Source organism: Trematomus bernacchii, unplaced genomic scaffold, assembly GCF_902827165.1.
Source record: "Trematomus bernacchii unplaced genomic scaffold, fTreBer1.1, whole genome shotgun sequence".
NCBI lineage: Eukaryota > Metazoa > Chordata > Actinopteri > Perciformes > Nototheniidae > Trematomus > Trematomus bernacchii.
The window spans coordinates 12,380,261-12,399,394 of record NW_022987689.1 but is presented as its reverse complement, the minus strand read 5'-3'; the positions used below and the strand labels follow the sequence as shown (position 1 = coordinate 12,399,394).

At 37.7% G+C, this 19,134-nt stretch overlaps 2 protein-coding genes across 4 annotated transcripts in view; both read left to right on the top strand.

Annotated features, from left to right (window-relative positions):
* LOC117488895 (sodium channel protein type 4 subunit alpha-like) overlaps nucleotides 1-11,488 on the top strand; it is a 47,188-nt gene extending 35,700 nt beyond the window's left edge. For both annotated transcript variants that reach the window (XM_034138050.1, XM_034138049.1), the window contains 10 exons: nucleotides 777-894; nucleotides 1,088-1,242; nucleotides 2,038-2,211; nucleotides 3,956-4,078; nucleotides 5,133-5,405; nucleotides 5,816-5,869; nucleotides 5,957-6,094; nucleotides 6,379-6,483; nucleotides 6,887-7,157; nucleotides 8,075-11,488. In XM_034138050.1, coding sequence (XP_033993941.1) covers nucleotides 777-894; nucleotides 1,088-1,242; nucleotides 2,038-2,211; nucleotides 3,956-4,078; nucleotides 5,133-5,405; nucleotides 5,816-5,869; nucleotides 5,957-6,094; nucleotides 6,379-6,483; nucleotides 6,887-7,157; nucleotides 8,075-9,300 — 2,637 coding nt within the window. In that variant the 3' untranslated portion in view covers nucleotides 9,301-11,488. The remainder of the gene's footprint in view (nucleotides 1-776; nucleotides 895-1,087; nucleotides 1,243-2,037; nucleotides 2,212-3,955; nucleotides 4,079-5,132; nucleotides 5,406-5,815; nucleotides 5,870-5,956; nucleotides 6,095-6,378; nucleotides 6,484-6,886; nucleotides 7,158-8,074) is intronic.
* A 2,731-nt stretch (nucleotides 11,489-14,219) lies between these two features.
* On the top strand, nucleotides 14,220-18,899 carry LOC117489020 (zinc finger protein ZFMSA12A-like). 2 transcript variants are annotated; one of them, XM_034138248.1, is made up of 7 exons: nucleotides 14,220-14,362; nucleotides 14,965-15,167; nucleotides 15,836-15,928; nucleotides 16,017-16,109; nucleotides 16,231-16,341; nucleotides 16,451-16,583; nucleotides 17,224-18,899. In XM_034138248.1, the coding sequence occupies exons 1-7, from the start codon at nucleotides 14,359-14,361 to the stop codon at nucleotides 18,618-18,620; spliced, it is 2,034 nt and encodes a 677-aa protein (XP_033994139.1). In that variant the 5' UTR covers nucleotides 14,220-14,358; the 3' UTR covers nucleotides 18,621-18,899. The 2 variants fall into 2 exon arrangements, with proteins under 2 accessions (XP_033994139.1, XP_033994140.1); XM_034138249.1 differs by having other exon boundaries at nucleotides 14,946-15,167.
* Nucleotides 18,900-19,134: the final 235 nt, after the last annotated feature.

Below are 19,134 nucleotides of genomic sequence, written 5' to 3'. Positions count from 1 at the left end.
TAGACTTCGTACCAGTTTATAGGATTGAAGCTGCACCTCTATCCTATAAATCACGTTAAATATGTTGCACACGGAAATCTCATCAAAATGGCTCGGAAGAGATTGAAAGGCATCTAAGTGATCTTTGATGGGATGAAGCCACACTGAATACAGAGCAGGAAAAAGCTGCTACGCTGCTCTGTTCGGTTTGAAATGTACAAGCATGTGGCCAAATCCCAACCAATTATGTCACAGCAGGGTTTAAAGGGGCCCTTTTATGCTTTGGGGTTTTTCCTTTCCTGTACTGTGTTATATTGTTTTTTGTGCATGTACTGTAAATGGTCTGCAGAGGCTAAAATCCCAGAGTTCTGCTCGTAGGGAGTTTCTCTCCCACACGCTCCCCTCCTGGCCTGAAATACCTCTATTGGACTCCTTTGTTTAAATCCCTAACATAATGACATCACTATGTAACACTTATGCTTCTATTGGCTAGCGCTCCAACACCTTGAACGTGATAGGCTAAGGGGTGGGACATCTCAAAGCGGTTAACCAAACACGCTCAATAATCCCTAAATAATCGAATAATCCCCAATTTTTTTAAATGTAAAAGTAATGTATTTGTTATGTCACTGCAAGGGAATGGAGTTACCTTTAATTAGTATCCTGATTACGTCAACCTGTTAATCTGTTTACCCCAAGCCTGTATACATTTGTATTACAACTCAGCACTGTTTTATACACTGTTTAATAAGAATAAAAGTGAGAAATTGGTAATAATAAGACTTTTCTCTTCTCAGGAGCTGGTCAGTCTATCGGAGGGCAGTACAGTGGATCTGAGGAAGCCTGGAGAAGAGATGGACAACATATCAGAGCTGGCTGAGGAGAACATGGAGCCAGAGGAGTGCTTCCCACAATGTGAGAATTTATAGTGTAAAACGATGCGCATAAAGTACAGTCAAAGTCAAGTCAAAGTCAACTATTTGTCAATCTTTCAGTTTGTGTGTACAGACAGAGAGATCAAAATACTTAAGCTTTTGCAAGTTATTTGAATAACGTTATTTTCTTCATGTGGTTTCACCTGTGCTGATTTGTTTTTCCTCCTGCTCAGTCTGCATCAGGCACTGTCACTGCTGTGAGGTGGATACGAGCCGCGGGCTGGGCCAGGCCTGGTGGAGGCTGAGGAAGACCTGCTACCAGATTGTGGAACACAGCTGGTTTGAGACCTTCATCATCTTCATGATCCTGCTCAGCAGTGGGGCTCTTGTACGTCAAAGTCCATTTATTCCTCAATCATTACAACACTGTTTACTTTGAAATACATTTAAAGCATTTTTTTAATGGCGTCAAATTAAAAGACTCCTGGTTGATCTTTGTTATCGTTTGTTCATTGATATATTTATGTCCTCAAGGTTAGAAGGGTGACTTCAGAATTGTATTCCACTACAATTACTAGATACCTGAAATATTATCAGTAACCTAATCTGGGTCAAAACATAAAAGTAATGCAATCTGATTACTTTCCTTTACTTTTGGATTGCCCCAACATCAAATTCAATGCTAATAAATACTCGGTTTTTTGTTTTTTGGTAACATTGTAATCCTGCTAGTAATCCCTGTTTTTTTATAAATGTAACAGTAATCTTATTACATCTTTATTTTTGTATGTAACTGTAAGAGAATAAAGTTAACTTATTTTTGTATTCTGATTATGTAATCCCGGAAACAGTACACCTTTCCCAACTTGCCAATGGGACTGTAAACCATGTCCTGGGAACAGAAGAGGAGGTCACAGCCGTATATGCACTGGCCACATGTTAGACCTTGTTACTGTATGACCGATGTTCCCAGAGGCTTAATCTTTGTCAGACCGATAGCTGGTAGCCGAAGATTGCCCCCATAGCATTAAAGCTTAACGGCTGCAGTTTAATATAAAGCTTCCCACATTGACTGCCAGCAGCATGTTCTCTCTGTGGTTTAAAAACCGTAGTGTAAAATAATGGCATCTGAAAACTGATTTCACTCTAATAATGGTTGAAACTAAATGACTTTCTCTCACAGGCATTTGAAGACATCTACATTGAGAAGAGAAAAGTCGTGAAGGTGGTGCTGGAGTACGCCGACAAGGTCTTCTCCTACATCTTTGTGCTGGAGATGTTCCTCAAATGGATCGCATACGGCTTCAAGAAGTATTTCACCAACTACTGGTGCTGGCTCGACTTTCTCATCGTGGATGTAAGGAACTTTTTCTGCTTGTTTTCGTTACACTACATGAAAGAAAGGTAAACATTTTGAGAATTGAGGTAGAAGTGTCTCCAATGAATGTTGCTTCTTCTATTTTGTGGGATTTACAATGTGGTGAGTGTCACATTATTTACGGGAAAGCACTTGACAATCCATACATACAGATGGCATAATTTGTGACTGAAATTGTGCTTCCCCCAACAACTGTCTTACGACCTTGGTCAAACTCAGAAAACATATAGATAAATCACACACTTAGTAGTTACATTGTACAATTTTGGATTAGATTTTACAAGAAAGATTTCAAAGTGCTGTTGGGTAAAATGGAGGTGGCGTGTAGTGCCCAAGGCTTGCAGCCCCTTGACTTCCTCTGATTTCACCTGCTGTTATACAGATTGCCACAGACCGCTCTATTGTTAGGGTAAGTTGTAGTTAGCAGGTCCCAGGTGAGTATGAGCTCCGGGATTGGAGACTTGCATCTGCCTCACAAATGCTTCTGTGTTTCTTCACTCGTAAGTGCTTTCTGTTTTGATATCAAAAGCCACCGTCGAGTTTACAAAACTTCCAAAAAAAACAGTTCTTCAAATCGGTTACTTCAGGACCTTGGCTTTAATATCAAAAACAAATGCAGCGCCATTTATTCTTAAGGTTTATCTACAGAAGATGTACTTGAAGAGAAAATAAACCTATAAAACGTATCTTAAACATTTTCAGTTCATTTAGAAATGCAGCGGTTGAGCTTATGTCTAAACTTTTTTTTTTACCAAAACTATGTGGTTTTGCCTGTTTAGAAGAAAATATTGTTGGTCATTGCAACTACCTACCTTTTGTTTCTCTAAAACGACCACCTTACTTCTTTTCTGTATTTAATTTTTTTCTGGAGCCAAAGCCTTCTCTTGTCCTGAGAAAACATTTTGAGTATCTTCTTTAGATATATTGGACAAACACATGTGTAAATAGACTTTTATAAAGAAATTCAGAACATTGGGACCTTATTAGTCCTAAACTATTTTTAATTAACTTATTGGATGAATTGGATGCAAATTGGGTAAGGAAATTTGGCGAAGATAGATATAAATTCTTTATAAAACTCACTCTATTTGATATATATTCATATTTAAATATGTATATATAGTGGAGTATGCATTCATGGACACTATTCGTCTATATATGCATACTTGTCTGTGTTTTGTCATCAACAGTCATGACATTAGATTTGTTTCATTTATTTCACGCCATTTTCATTCATAGCTTTCATCCAAGGGTCATTCGACAGCGGAATACCATTTAGTTTCGTCCGTTTTGGATGTAGAATAGAGTGGAAGTCTAAATTTGCTAAAAGATTACACAACAAAAACAAAAAAATCTAAACCTGAAAATTCAATTCGTTGTGTTCCTAACTGTGGAATGTCCCAAAATACACAACTCTAAAAAAGTAGGGGCAAAATGGCTCTTTAAATGTTTTCTACTTGTCTTTTATGGACTTTTGTTATATATCTTTTCTTCAAAATGATATAGAATTGTTTAAAAAATGATATACAGTTACCAAACAATGTGTTGCTAAAACTTTGTGTGATATTGCTTTATTTTTCTGTTTGTTTTTTTCTGTTCTTCTTCTTGCACTACAGAAAGACATATTACTACTTTACCCCAGGTTTAAAGGTGTAAAAACTGTCACACGTATTTAATAATGTATTGATTCTCACTGTTAACACTTATTTTGTGCTCCATTTAGGTGTCCTTGATAAGCCTGGTAGCAAATTCACTGGGATATTCCGACTTTACTGCGATCAAGTCCCTGAGGACTCTACGCGCTTTGAGACCTCTCAGAGCTCTGTCCAGATTCGAGGGCATGAGGGTGAGAAATATTTGTTCTGAACACCAATGATTTCACAAATCACTTTAACAGCAGTGTTTCTGTTGACAAGTACCTTTCTGATAAATTCCAGGATCATTACGTCTATCATGTAGTTTATATTTTCAATGTAGTTCATTGTTCTGTCCGACAACGGGATAATCTCCAGGTTATAGAAAGATGAACCTTCCAATGACAACAAGTCTAAGATATTGTTGCACTGTAGTGATGGCGAAGTTAGTCAGTAAATCGGTCAGTTGGTCATCCACCACTTTTGTTCAGACTGAAATATTTAAACCTGGGTGCAACATTTGTTCCTTTTACTAGTCAAATGTTGGTAAAATCTGCTCGTAGATTCAAATTACTCAGCAGCCAAAAAAAAGGTAATCTAATGAGGGGCTGAAACCATTTTAACTATCACCAGCCATTAGTCCAGTGGACAAAAACGTTTTTTGCACCCTGATTTCAACCTTTCAATGGATATTCACATGGTGTTTACAACCAATTACCAAATGTTAACAGGTTTAACTAAGATAGTGAGACCAGTTAACATTACATCTGCTAACATCTGCCTGTTAGCATTGTTGTCATTGTGACCATGCTGTCGTTAGCATCTAGCTCAAAGCATGGCTAGCTTCATCAGCCCAGAGACACTGTAGACATTTTGTCGTGTCCTGTCATAAATATGAAAATACGATTATGGCTCAGTTTCAAATCATACAGGCATGTCTTCATTAGATGTACCTTTTAAAAATAATGGAGATTTAAGTGTGACACATGAGTTACATTTAAAGTTGAAGGCGCATAACACAAACATAACTGATGTTTAAATCAGCCTAAATGTAATGAATGCTTGATTGTTTAAAATGTAAAATTGCATACCTTAATTATAAGTCCACTCTACAAACAGATCATGAGCTAAATAAGAAATGGTTTTATAATCAGACTCGAAATGCTCAAATATTTAAAGAAGCGGGCAGTGATTTGTAGATCTGAAATCTGTTCATCGAGAACCTCAGGGCTGTGAGACTAACCTGTATTACCTGTTGCTCATCAGGTTGTCGTGAATGCTCTAATAGGAGCCATCCCTTCCATTATGAACGTGCTGCTCGTGTGTCTCATCTTCTGGCTCATCTTCAGCATCATGGGCGTCAACCTGTTCGCTGGCAAGTTCGGGAAGTGCGTGAACAGAACTGGTTTCATTCACAATGTCTCTTTGGTCAACAACAAGTCAGAGTGCCTCTCTATGAACGACACCCAGTTCTACTGGACAAAAGTGAAGGTCAACTTCGACAACGTGGGACTTGGCTACCTTTCCCTTCTGCAAGTGGTGAGTCTTTATCTGCTGCACTGTGTGGGATTTTGGCAAATATGCCAAGCACGCTTGGATTTAAGGTATTGTGCTGGGCTGAACCCAAATCACAATTGTATTAATCGGATTTGGCTGCTCAATACGAAAATATGACTTTCCGTTAAAATATATATCAATCTAAACAACCTAAACAAAAAGACGACAGCTTGACTTATTCGACCTGCTCGACTTTTCTTCAAGTCACGCCATTACTTTTTGTTTTAGTTCTTTGTGTGAATTACATAATATTTGTATAGGGGTCAAGTCACGGGTTATCAACAGATGTTGCGCCTCAATGGACTTTCCGAGAGCAGCCCTAGAATCATGCCTTTCTTGTGTTTGCAATGCAGTACCCATACAGCAATGTGACATTTTGTATTGTTTTAAAGGCTACATTCAAAGGATGGATGGAAATAATGCACGCAGCTGTTGATTCAAGAGGAGTAAGTATTTCTATCTGCATACATACAGAGCCTTCATCATGAACATGTCGAAGTGACCAGCTGACTTATACAAATGTTTGGTTTTAGGTGGAGGAACAACCCATCAGAGAAATCAACCTCTACATGTACCTTTACTTTGTCATCTTCATCATATTCGGCTCCTTCTTCACCCTCAATCTCTTCATCGGTGTCATTATTGACAACTTCAATCAGCAGAAAAGAAAGATGAGTATTGGCAATACTGGCCTCCATCACTTTGATATTTGCAAGTAATTCTTTTGATGTACTAGATGCAATTTTACTCGCCAAAAATTGCACAGATTTAGATATTTTACGTATTCCTTACATATGTTTCTTACCGGGAAAGACCACAGAACCTTTTTCTGCCACAGGCAAATTTTAACTGACCTGGTTTAGAGGGAAATAGTATCTTCTGTTGATACTGTAGTTAAACTGTTCTTGTCCCATTTTTTGTAAAAATAATGTTTGGTGTTTTTTGTTGCTTATACTTAGGTGGACAGGATATCTTCATGACTGAAGAACAGAAGAAGTACTACAATGCTATGAAGAAATTAGGATCTAAAAAACCCCAAAAGCCAATACCAAGGCCTACGGTAAAATAATATAAGTCTCAGATGGAACACATTTTTCACACATTCTTTTTTTTTGTGACCAACTTTTTGTTGTCTTTTTTTGTTTTTGTTTTGCCCTCACAGAGGGACTTATATACACAGATACAAATTATATAGACAATAATACAAAAAGAAAAAGAAAAGACAAAGAAAAGATATAGGGAATCCCTTTCCCATGCCACCCCGTCCCTCCCCCTTCCCATCTTGCCATTTCACAGAAAATCCTACCTGATGTTTGTTAGCAATCGTCTGAGTTCATCTATCTATTATATTATATATATTATTTATATTATAGCATAACAATATATCCACATCAAATACATTCATACCTTTTTTTCACACATTCTTGATACTAATAATTGCCATTTATATTTCCCAATCCTAGAACATTCTCCAAGCCTTCTTCTTCGATCTTGTGTCAAAGCAAGCCTTCGACATCATGATCATGATGCTCATCATCATCAACATGGTGACCATGATGGTGGAAACCGACGAGCAGTCAGAGCGTATGGAGTCCATTCTCAACAAGATCAACCTGGCCTTCATCGTGATCTTCACCACTGAATGCCTGATCAAGATCTTTGCCCTCCGCTGTTATTTCTTCACAGTTGCATGGAACATCTTTGACTTTGTGGTGATAATTCTCTCCATTGTGGGTAAGTTGAGACGCAAAAAAAACAAATGCCATTTACTGTTAGCCTCCGACAAGGGTGTTAGATTTTTCAGTACCATTGGTTTATCTGCTGTTTCTTAGCACCATATCTTTTAACATTGTGACATTTGCATTCTTTGCTATTTTCTCTTGGACTACTGTACATGCTTCAATGACAGATTTCTGGCAGATGTATCCACGTCAAGGTGCAGAATAAAAATCTCTAAACATTTATATTATTCAAATGCATTCTGGACAAAGGCTTTGTAGTTAATTCTCTGTTAATTTATTTTCGTTCTATTTATAATAATTGCTGTTTTCTCAGCTTTAACTGTGGCATACAATATACACTTCTGGCTGTGAGGAAGTCTTAAAGCTCGACTAACTTTTTTTCTTCTTTTTTTTACCATTGCAAGCAGTGGAACAATCTGCAAATAAAAATACTTCCATAGTATCCCATTATAAAGTTGGTATTGCTAAGATTTTAGCAAACAGTTGGAAATGTGTGCACCCACTAGGCATTGGCATTTACTTACTGTTATTTTTATGACCACCTGAAGAATATTATTCCTGAATTTACTCTACTTTTAGCTCTGTTTTGGTCTCTACCGACTCTCAAGGACGATATATGTCTACTTAATGTTCCACTATGTTTATTAGCTAGAAGCATACTTTGTCTGCCATTTGGTGCTAGACAGGTTTATTTCAAATGTGCCTCCTCCTATGGCTGGAACCAAGGTTTGTAAGAGTGTTAAGTGAACCAAAACAGTGAAGTTTGTCATTACCAGTGACCCCTTGACACAACTCATTCCTAAACGATCACTGTACATGAAAATATTGATAAGTGCAGCTTAAAGTATAAGTTCATCATTGTGCAATGAGGTCAAACTACATTTTTCTTGTCTTTCTCTCTTCCTTTAGGGATTGTTCTTGCAGACATCATTGAGAAGTACTTTGTATCTCCAACCCTGTTTCGGGTCATCAGACTGGCAAGGATAGGACGTGTACTTCGACTTATACGTGCAGCCAAAGGAATAAGGACTCTACTGTTTGCCTTAATGATGTCCATGCCAGCACTGTTCAACATTGGCCTCCTGCTCTTCCTCGTAATGTTCATCTATGCTATCTTCGGTATGGCGAACTTTGCCTACGTGAAAAAACAAGATGGGATTGATGACATGTTTAACTTTGAGACCTTTGGGAATAGTATGATCTGCCTTTTTCAGATCAGTACCTCGGCAGGCTGGGATAACCTATTGAGTCCTATAATGGCCAGCTACTCAGAGGAGTGCGACCTTCACTTTGTCAATACTGGCACTAACACCCGGGGAAACTGTGGCAGCCCCTCAATGGGCATCGCTTTCTTTGTCAGTTACATAATCATTTCTTTTCTCATTGTGGTAAATATGTACATAGCTATCATTCTGGAGAACTTCAGTGTTGCCACAGAGGAGAGTACGGAGCCACTGAGCGAGGATGATTTTGAAATGTTTTATGAGGTTTGGGAGAAGTTTGATTCTGAGGCCACGCAGTTCATTGAGTTCTCCATGCTGTCAATCTTCGCTGACAATTTGTCGGAGCCACTGCGCATAGCCAAGCCCAACAGAATCAAGCTGATCTCCATGGACCTTCCCATGGTCAGCGGGGATCGGATCCACTGCCTGGACATCCTGTTTGCCTTCACAAAGCGTGTCCTGGGAGAGTCGGGTGAGATGGACGCCCTCAAGCAGCAAATGGAAGAGAAGTTCATGGTCACCAACCCATCTAAGATTTCCCACGAGCCCATCACTTCCACACTGCGTCGCAAACTGGAAGATGTGTCTGCGATCATCATCCAAAGGTGTTACAGGAGGCATCTGGTGCGCCGGCAGATGAAGCAGGCATCCTACCTCTACAGACAAATGAACTATGAGACTGAAGTGGATGTGGAGAATGCACCAGCAACAGTGGGGCTGATAGCCTCCATGATGCAGCACTATGGAATCATTGACATTGTACAGACAACAGAGGACACTCTACTGTCCTCACCACCATCTTATGACAGCGTGACCCTGGCAGCCAGTGACCTCTCTGAGGTCGTCAGATCAATATCCAGAGACTCTGAACTTGGGGAGCCTGGTGAAAACTACGAGGAAACTTTCCTTTGAGAATCGATTGTGTGGAGAGTGTTTGTGTGGTTTTGTCTGTTTTGTTTACAGCAGAGAATATAGCTCAGATAACTCATGGTCAAAGAGAAGAAACCTTTTTATATAATATATTTATATATGCAATATTTTTAAGTAACTCAGTCTCTGTTGAAATTGAACAACGCAGAAGTACATTTTGTAACACAGTAAAAAACTTCTCAACAGAGTTTAACTTTTCCTCAAGCCATCTTAAATTTTACATTTGGCAGATCATTTATAACATAGCATACATTCACTCTCAACACCACGTCTGCAGTTTTAACATATCAGTAAACACTGTACCTCATTCCAGGAGAAACACTAAAAACACCGAGATGACCAAGACAACAGAAATGGACACGGACATACCCAAGCCTGCAAAACAATAGAAAAAACAAAGAGAATCAGAGTTGTGAAAAAATCCTCTAAATAAATTATTTTTATAGTCTGAAGAACTAAAGTAACAATCAAACAAAACTAGCCAACAAAATGGAGCTAACGAACCAAAGTAGCTAAGGAACTAAAGTAGCTAACAAATTAAACGATCTAACAAACTGAAGTAGCTCACAATCTACTTCAAGAGCTACCAATTTGAAAGAGCTTACAAACTAAAGAAGCTTACAAATTAAAGTAGCCGAGAAACTAAAGTAGCTAAAAAACTGAAGTAGCTAACAAACTGAAGTAGCTAACAAAGAAACTGAAGTAGCTAACAAACTAAAGTAGCTGAGAAACTGAAGTAGCTAACAAACTGAAGTAGCTAACAAACTGAAGTCGCTGACAAACTGAAGTCGCTGAGAAACTGAAGTCGCTGAGAAACTGAAGTAGCTAACCAACTAAAGTAGCTAAGGAACTGAAGTAGCTAACAAACTGAAGTAGCTAACAAACTGAAGTAGCTAAGGAACTGAAGTAGCTAACAAATTAAACTATCTAACAGACTGAAGTACCTAATAAACTTAGGTGGCTCACAGTCTAGTACAAGAACTACCAAACTAAAATAGCTTACCAAATAAAGTAGCTAACAAATTAAACTAACCAATGGACTAAAATAGCTAACAAACTAAAGTAGCTAACAAATTAAAGTAGCTGAGAAACCGCAAGAGCTACCTAACTAAAGTAGCTAACCAATTAAAATAGCTAACACAAAACAATTTCAGCTAAACAATAGCAAACAGTTCTTATAAAAACAAACAATTTTGTAGGCAAAATATATATTTGAACACATAGCCTAGGCTACTGTATCCATGCAACTCATAAACCAATAGTAGATTCAGAATTTAGAACACAATTCCTCCTAAACACGTTGACATAAGTGGATTTCCATTAGGATTGTAGCCGTTATTGAGCTCTTATTCAGCAGCAATATGATTTGAACCAAAGCTAACATTTACTCATAACATTTTCAATTAACATTTCAATAATAAAAAATTCAAGGTAAAACATATTACATTCACAAAACAACTATTTGTAAGCCACATTTATGATTCAGATTTAAATGCTAATGTTTGGGATTTCTTAATTTATTTAAGAAAATCACTTTGATTGAATTAAGATGCTTGGTACTGTATGGTTAGAATAGCATCAAGTGTATTCAATTCAACTTCAAATTACAAAAAGCAGAACTTCAGAAAATTGTATTAAACTTAAAATGTTTTTTGTGTGAAAAACTAAATATTTATTAATTTCTCAAGTATAACACATTACAAGATGAACTTGTATCACTTACAAAGAAGAACTGTGTGTAAGTAAGTAAAGTTTATTTATAAAGCGCTTTATTTATATGTACGAATAATCCCTGAATTATGTGCCTGATTTTGATGTTGTTCGCACACTTCACTGACTCTCTTTAGGCCATCTAATTTGATGTAATGGATGTGGATTGGAAGAGCATGAATGGACTGAGAGCTCATTTTGTAATTAACTATGTAGAATACTTTGAGGCTGTGTAATGTATGCAAAGCTGATTTTTACCTATTTTTTGTAACGTATTTATATTCAAAGACCATTTCAGTGACTCTCATGACAGCCATAACAAGATATGATCAAATTATATAGTTAAACTGTATTCATTTTACATAAAATACTTTCCTTGAGAACCTGATTGTCTGTATTGCATTTAGGTTGTTCGTTTCATGGATTGTTTTATGAAATGTTAATAAAACTCTTTTCCATATTTTTGGTTTTTCCAACTCTCACTACAGTCCACATTGTTGGAAGACGTGTTTTGGATTATTGAGAAAATGTTTGCAAGGCTTATTACGTGTTAACACTTACACTGCCATAAGCGTATTAACATTGGTGTACCAGAATCCAACATTCAAAACTGTGCAAGTGCGCAGTGTCCCTCCATTTTCACATGAGGAAACAGTTAGCTGATTTGACCTCATTACAAGGCAGGCGCTGTTAAATCTCGCTCTCTGAGCCCATTTGTATAAAAAAACAGAACAGATGTGCAAAAACCTCTGTATCTCCATGGCTGTCTGTCTCTTTGAATGCATCACTCTTTAAAGCATGAATTTGTCTATAATGCATATTTGAATACAGTACAACAACATAGCTTAGAGCTGTGATGATTGATATGTAAGCTAGAAGAGGCTAACACACAAATAAATACCACGCAGTAATGCTGCTGCATGATAAGCTACCAACATAGTCCTGGAAAATTATAATAAATAGTGCCCAGTCATAAAAAAGAGAATAAAAACACAACTGGATAAAATAACTGGAATATTTAAGGAATGTGTGTGTATTTCCCTTCTCTTAAAATGTCCTCTTCAAGACATCAGTGACTTGTAATATTATATGGTTTGTCGTGTTCATAGATTTCAGTGCAGAATTTAAGTTAATAGTTGAGCACTCCCACATTTTCAGTTTGGAAAAAAATCATCAAGGGTGCCAATTTGGATTTAGCCCCAAAGAGATTTCCTCTCTCTGGTTGTCGGGGTGGTCAAATCCAACTCTGACCAGCTGGGATAGAGGGATAATCTGTGTGTAAAAAAAATCACTTGTTTTAATTACACACTCACAGACACACAAATGCACGCACTCTTTCTCTTTCGCTCTCTCTCTCTTTCATACACACACACACAAATGCACATACATACAGTACACATGTGGACATGCATGCATTAACACAACTACGCAAACACACACTATACTTCCCCATCTAGCCTCATAATAGACAGCTGCTTACTTTGAATATAATTTGGATTTGTGCATGAAGTGCCAGAAAAATGTGACTTGACTGAATGTGACTTGGTAATTGATCTGATTTTTAAGCGTTTGGACATGTGGCGGAGATTAAAGCTTCATCAGAGAGAGCAAACATTTTAAAAAAGATTAAAAAGGCACTATGTCTAATTACAAAATGCAGCAACGCACAGTGAAACACAGCAATGTCAACGCGTAATGCATTACAAATAGTCTACATATTATGTAGACATGCTAAACTCTAATACAAAAGACATTTCATGTATTGCATGTTCTATCTGTGGCAATTTCAAATTCAAATAACATTTAGATAAAGAGGATCATGAGTCACATTGTGTCGCGTCATCATCAGTCAAAGAGATAAATGGGAATTTAATTCTTTATTTCTACTAAACATGACTATCTCACTCTCTTTAAATCGACAGAAGACTTAAATATATCAAATATGCACTACTGTTATTACTTGAAGACTTTATTAGTAAGAAAAGGGAGAGGTTTTTGTGCAAGGGTATTTATGTAAAAAATAAAGGAAATATATACAAAATCAGGAATTATTTTTATAAAAATAAAAATTTTAAACGTGACAATAAGTCATCATTTTGACTAATTTTCTCACAATTTTGGCCATCTGCATGTGTAGAGCTGCAACATACTGTAAACTGCTGCTTATCACAATGCGTACTTTCACTCAAATAAGCACTCAACACCCAAATGTACAGATAAATATACTGAGGATGACAAAAAATTACAATCCAGTAATTGGGACACTCTATTTAAGGTTTAATACAATTCTACTTCAACTCTGTATTTCGTCTGCCCTGGATGTTAGCTGTAAGCTTCCTTGGGGAAATGTTTAAACCCTGTGCTGCTGGGTGGCTGTTGGTGGTAAGTACAAATCGAGGTTGGCTTCACAAAAAGGGCTGAGAATCTGAGTAGAGGAAATAGCCTTTTTAACTAAGAGGATCCTTCTGTCACACAATAGGCACTGCAGGGATTTACTTGGTGTCATGGGCCTTAACACTGTCCAGATGGTCTGATGAAGCACTATCTAATTACTTTTCCAACGTTCCCATGATGAATACTAACCGTTAGAAAGACTGCACTGCCACCACCAGGGGATTGTTGCACCTACAGTTACAGAATTTAATTGCAAAAATAAGCTTTAAAGTTTACTTTCAAAACGGATAAATATTCAATGCATAGTTAATTTAAAAAAAGGAGGTACACAAACATTTGTGTATCTTTGCTGATTTACTAGGTGTTTAAGATTTTCTGAGCTCACAAAGTGAAAAAATAATCCTCATTCTTTTGAGGTCATACATAAAAAAAATAGTCAAGCAACCAACAGGAAAATACACACACTGTGTAGCCAACCAGAAAGAAACATGTACTTTTCCATTGTAGAAAGAAAATCATGAAGACTCGCCTTCCAATTAGGGAGGACAATCCCAATTACTTTTCAATGTAATTTTTTGTTGGGGGGGGAATGGCAGGCAAAGAATACTGGGACATTTGTATCATCATTGTTATTGTTTTAATTGTTACCTACACTGTAGAAAAATAGACAATGCCATACGTGTAGGTGTAGGTCCTACACTCCTACAGTATGGCATTGTCTATTTGTCTACACTGCCGCCCAGTAGGTGGCCGTAAAACGCCTTTAAACTGGTTTTCTAAACACCAACGAAGAAGAAGGAAGTGCAAGCATCGAGTTGCTGGATTAGCTGTTAGAAACTATTTTTCACAGAAAGCCTCTAAGGAAAGAATATTTTCTAAATTTGAAGACATTCCTCTGCAACAATTCAACTTTTGTAACTCTTAAAAGGGAAAAAAATGGGTAAGCTTATGTGTTTTGTTGGGTTTATGTAGGATTGTTTTGGTGTTGTTAGCTTGTCTGCTAACAGCAACTTCCTAGATTTACTAAACTAATAACATTCATTTTAATTTTCCTGGAGGTGTTTTAGACACAACGCGAAAGGAAGAAGCTATTGCAGTTTACACTATATTTAATGTATTTGGTGCAAGTATCCAGCAGAGGAATTAAGTTCCTGAGAAATAGTTTTTTGTTTGTTTTTGGCCTTAGTTAATGTTTCACAAATGATTAAAAAAAAACGTTGGTTGGCTGCCGATAACACAACAATGGATAAACCAAAGGAACAAGAAAATAATTGCACCTTTCAGGCTATAATTGGTTCAGCTTCTTCAAGTAACGTCAAACTGAGGTTGAAGTGTTTTTTTTTAACTTGTTGATGTGTTTAAAAGTTAGATTAGTCTATATGAACTGTCTTATTACAGAAGCAGGTGTTTTCATCACTTTTGCTCTCAGTACATCCATTTACTAACAATAGAGAGACTGTACATTAGTTTGGATGCTTTATATTTCTGGTGTGAAAGCATATTTAAATGCAATAATGCTTCAGTCCCCTCTCCCCCTTGCAGAGGGCCCCCTGCCCCTGTCCTCGCTCAGGCTCCTGGTTCCACCACTGAGGATGATGACGGCTGTGATGTGGAAGGTGGTTCGTCTGAGAGACATAATGCATTATGGGAAAGTGGAGGAGTTCGTTTCCTTGGTGACTGAAGCCATCCCTGACATCTTTACAGAGAGACAGATGAGACTGCTCACTCTGGGCCTAAGATCAAAGGCAAGTGATTCACATTACATGGACTATACTTTTTTTTATTGAAATAAAGTTGTTTTTTGCAGATCCAAGCTGGAAAAAGTTACACTTCACAAATTATCGTGTTAAACCTTTTTGTATTGTTGGTGTTTGTCTGATTGCTGTTGTTGGTTACATACATTTTTGGAAAAGTATTTTAGTCTTTATAATTGTTCTTTAGATAAGATTCCGTTTTCATTTCATGACTTTAAGTAGTTAATCTTTTCTAGAGGCTGCATCTAACTAACTACTTTGTTTATCAATAAAACTAGAAAAAAATCTAGATATTTAGTTTAATATAATAATTATACACTTTATATATCAAGCGCTTTATAAAGATCTCGAAGCCTCTTTACAGAGGTAAAAAAAAAAGATAAGATACAAATAAATATGATAGAAATAGAGAAAAAAAAGAGGAAATCTCTACATTTAAGCATTTTCTTCTGTTCTTTTTGCATGAAAATGTCCTTATTTACTTCATTTGCTTACTTCATTTCATTTATCCTCTTCAGATAATAAAAGCTTAATGGAAATGCTTTACGTCTTGCACCTTTTCTTAATTTTATTATTTCTTTATTGTTGTTTGTAGCTACAATTAGGGGATTCTGGATTTCCCCTAATTGTTAATATCTCCTGTTAACATCTTTCACCAGATGATGTTACAGATATTAAGCTCTGAAAAGCCAGAGGACTTCACAGATGTTAAAACACGTTTGAACAGCCTGATGCCATCTACCTCAAAACTGGTGCGTGACTTTTTAAATCACCGACATTCAAATGTTGTCTGGATAAGAATGCTCTGCTAATTCTATATGTGTTTATATTACTTTAAAGGTGCATCCAGGAAATGAAGCGATGGAATCCAACTTTGTCAAGCTTATTCAGAGACTCGTGGACGACCCAAAAGGGAGAGAGCACTTCCTCAAGGTGTGATTCTGCTTTCACCCTTCGTTAGTTTTGACGTGAAAAGTAGCAATTTGCTTGAATGGTCAAATAGTATCTTGAGGTTTTATATCCATGCTTATGGTTTAAATGTTCCACTTCACAGAATGTGTTTCCGGTGGAGTATGGGTCTGACTTTGACACAGCTCTGGAGACTGTGTTTTGTGAGTTCTTCACCAGACTGGATAAGTTGCTGCTTATACCAGACTTTAAGCAGGTAAATAAAATAACGTACGCCATAAAATTGCACTTAATAAAATCATTTTCAGGTTTTGGTTGTCTGGTTCAAGCCTGTTAAAATAATACTTATTTTTTCATTGATAAAGACAGCAATGTTGATTGGTGACACACCCTCTGCGCTGGAAGAGTCCATGCAGTGTGTATCCAAAGCCGATGACCTCAAAGTACTGCTTAGAAGCAAGGCCCATCTTAGTCAAATGTACACAATGGATACCAGTGGTAAGTCAGTGTGCCCGGGATACAACCATTTTTAATGTACAAAATAGTGCCTCAAACAAACTGTCAATTAACAAAAAATCAATCCATAAGACATTTCTCAAGCACAAACTAGTGATCATTTAGATTAATGATTATTCCGCAGATTCTTGTCTAGATTAATGATTCATCGTTTTGTCTAGAAAATTTCAAAAAATGTATAGATATAGATATTTACTTTAAAGGGATGCTTTGGGGGGTTTCCCTTTCCTGTAGTGTGTTATATAGGTTTTTGTGACCCCCCCCTGCCTGAAACGCCTCCATCTGACTCCTTTGTTTACTTTTGTAACATAGTGATATCACTATGTCACCCTTGCGCTTCTATTGGCTAGCGCTCCAACATTGTACTTGATAGGCTAAGGGGCGGGACATCTCTAAGCGGTTGACCATTCACAACAGAGCCGACTGGGCTCTGGTTTCAGACAGAGGGTGAAAAGAGGTGCTGCAGCCCAGGCAGTATGAGAACAATTAAGAGCTTTTTGAACATTAAAGCATGGAGACATGTCACAGAAGAGGCACAAATAAACCTGAAAATATGTCCTTTTTAAATGAAAGAAATGCAAATAAATAATCCTCACTTATTTTTTTTTCTCTTTCCAAACAGTGCCCTCATCCTCGGAGCAGCTGCTCTTTTCGTCATTATCTTTCCCTCCTTCACTGCCAGAGACAAACGCTCAAGACTTAGAATCTAATACACAAACATTTCTGGAGCAAGAAGAATCTGAGGCTATTTCTCTTCAGGACGCATTAAATATGGAGATACAGGATGTGATATGGCCATCTGAGGATGACGTCATCATTCTAGAGAGCAGCAATGCAGGACAAACAACAGGAGGGAAATGCAGCGACAGCGTTCCTGATGCTCTCACTTTGGAGGAGTATGATAATGGAGCTTCAGGCAGCTTCCATTCTCCCTCTACATCTGCCAATAGTCCCGTGTCGTCCACTTCAATGATTGCCCCTCCACGGCAGAGAGTTGCACACAAATGCAGTCATTGTGGAAAATGCTTCATTTACCGCTACAAACTCCTGGAGCATCAGAGGCTGCACACCGGAGAAAACCCTTACAAGTGCTCTCAGTGTGGGAAGTCCTTCAGAAGGAGCTGTGACATGTCGTCTCACAGGCGGACACAGTGCACACAAGCTGCTTATATTTGCCTTAAATGTGGGGATAGCTTTCAATCACTAAAGGACAAATTAAGACACCGGTGTGGTCGCATCGTCCAATGGTTTGACTGTTCTCAGTGCGGTAAAAGCTTTAAAAAAATGCACTTGCTGAATAAGCATGAGCGGACTCACACAAGGATCTGCAACTTCACGTGCAAACCGTCTGGGCAGGAGTACCCCAGTATGAGTGAGATGAGGAGCAACCAGAAGAGTCATCCTCCCAAGATTTCCAAACAGTGCAAGCGATGTGGGGAAATGTTCAGCTCTGTCGCCCGTTTGACAAAGCATGAGCTGCGCCACAAGAAACAGGACCAAAAGATTTGTGGGGAATGTGGCAAAGCTTTCAAGAGCAAATATGAAGTGTCTCTTCACATGCGCTGTCACACAGGTGAGAGGCCGTTTCAGTGCACGTACTGCGGCAAAGGTTTCTCCAGATCGGGTAACCTGAAGATACACTTAAGGATCCACACGGGAGAGAAACCATATCTTTGCTCTGACTGTGGCAAGGGTTGTATGTCAGCTGGCGATCTGCAGATACACAGACGCATCCACACAGGGGAAAGACCATACAAGTGCACTGACTGTGGGAAGGGATTCACCACCGCAAGCAACTTGACAGTTCATATGCGGGGTCACACTGGAGAGCGCCCTTACATCTGTTCCATATGTGGACAAGGGTGTATTACTGGCACAGTATTAAAAATACATACTTTAAAACATACTGGTTTCAAACCCTACCCTTGTCATATATGTGCAAAGGCTTACACAAACCTCACTCACCTGAAGAGACACTTGAAAAAAACTCACAATGTAGTGCAAAACCAGACTGTCTAATTGAATAGAGTACCATATGCCACTTTAAGCAAGTTAATGCAACTGGCCTGGACTAATTTTTGTGATACATTTATAAACTTGGTTTTCACTCTCCATCTCCTGTAAGGACTATGTTTTCAAAAGATTTTGTCCTGGCTGTTTCATTTACCTGTGTTGTTGGATCTGTTCACATTGTACCGTGTACAATTACATTTGTGTTTTCAATTTTGTTCTGTGAATCTGTCAAACATGTTTTAAATTGTCTCTAAGAAAACAGAGTAAAACTTGCTACTAAGTGTATGGAAGTTCCCTGTGTTTGTGTCTATCTGCAACATTCGTACTTAAACCCAACATAAAACCACTTGAACAATATTAACATTAATAATTTAAAAAAACGAGACAACCAAAAGATAATTCACCAAGAAATAAAGTTCCTGTAATCTTAATAATCTTGACAAGCTGAAACACAGAGACTGCTCACTCTGAGCCTATGAGTAAAACACATGTATTAAAAACATTTTACCTTAAAGACATT

Coding starts and splice junctions, on each gene's coding strand:
- LOC117489020 (XM_034138248.1), top strand. Junction 16,110..16,230: donor GGAGAGAGCACTTCCTCAAG/GTGTGATTCTGC, acceptor TCCACTTCACAG/AATGTGTTTCCGGTGGAGTA. Junction 16,342..16,450: donor TTATACCAGACTTTAAGCAG/GTAAATAAAATA, acceptor TCATTGATAAAG/ACAGCAATGTTGATTGGTGA.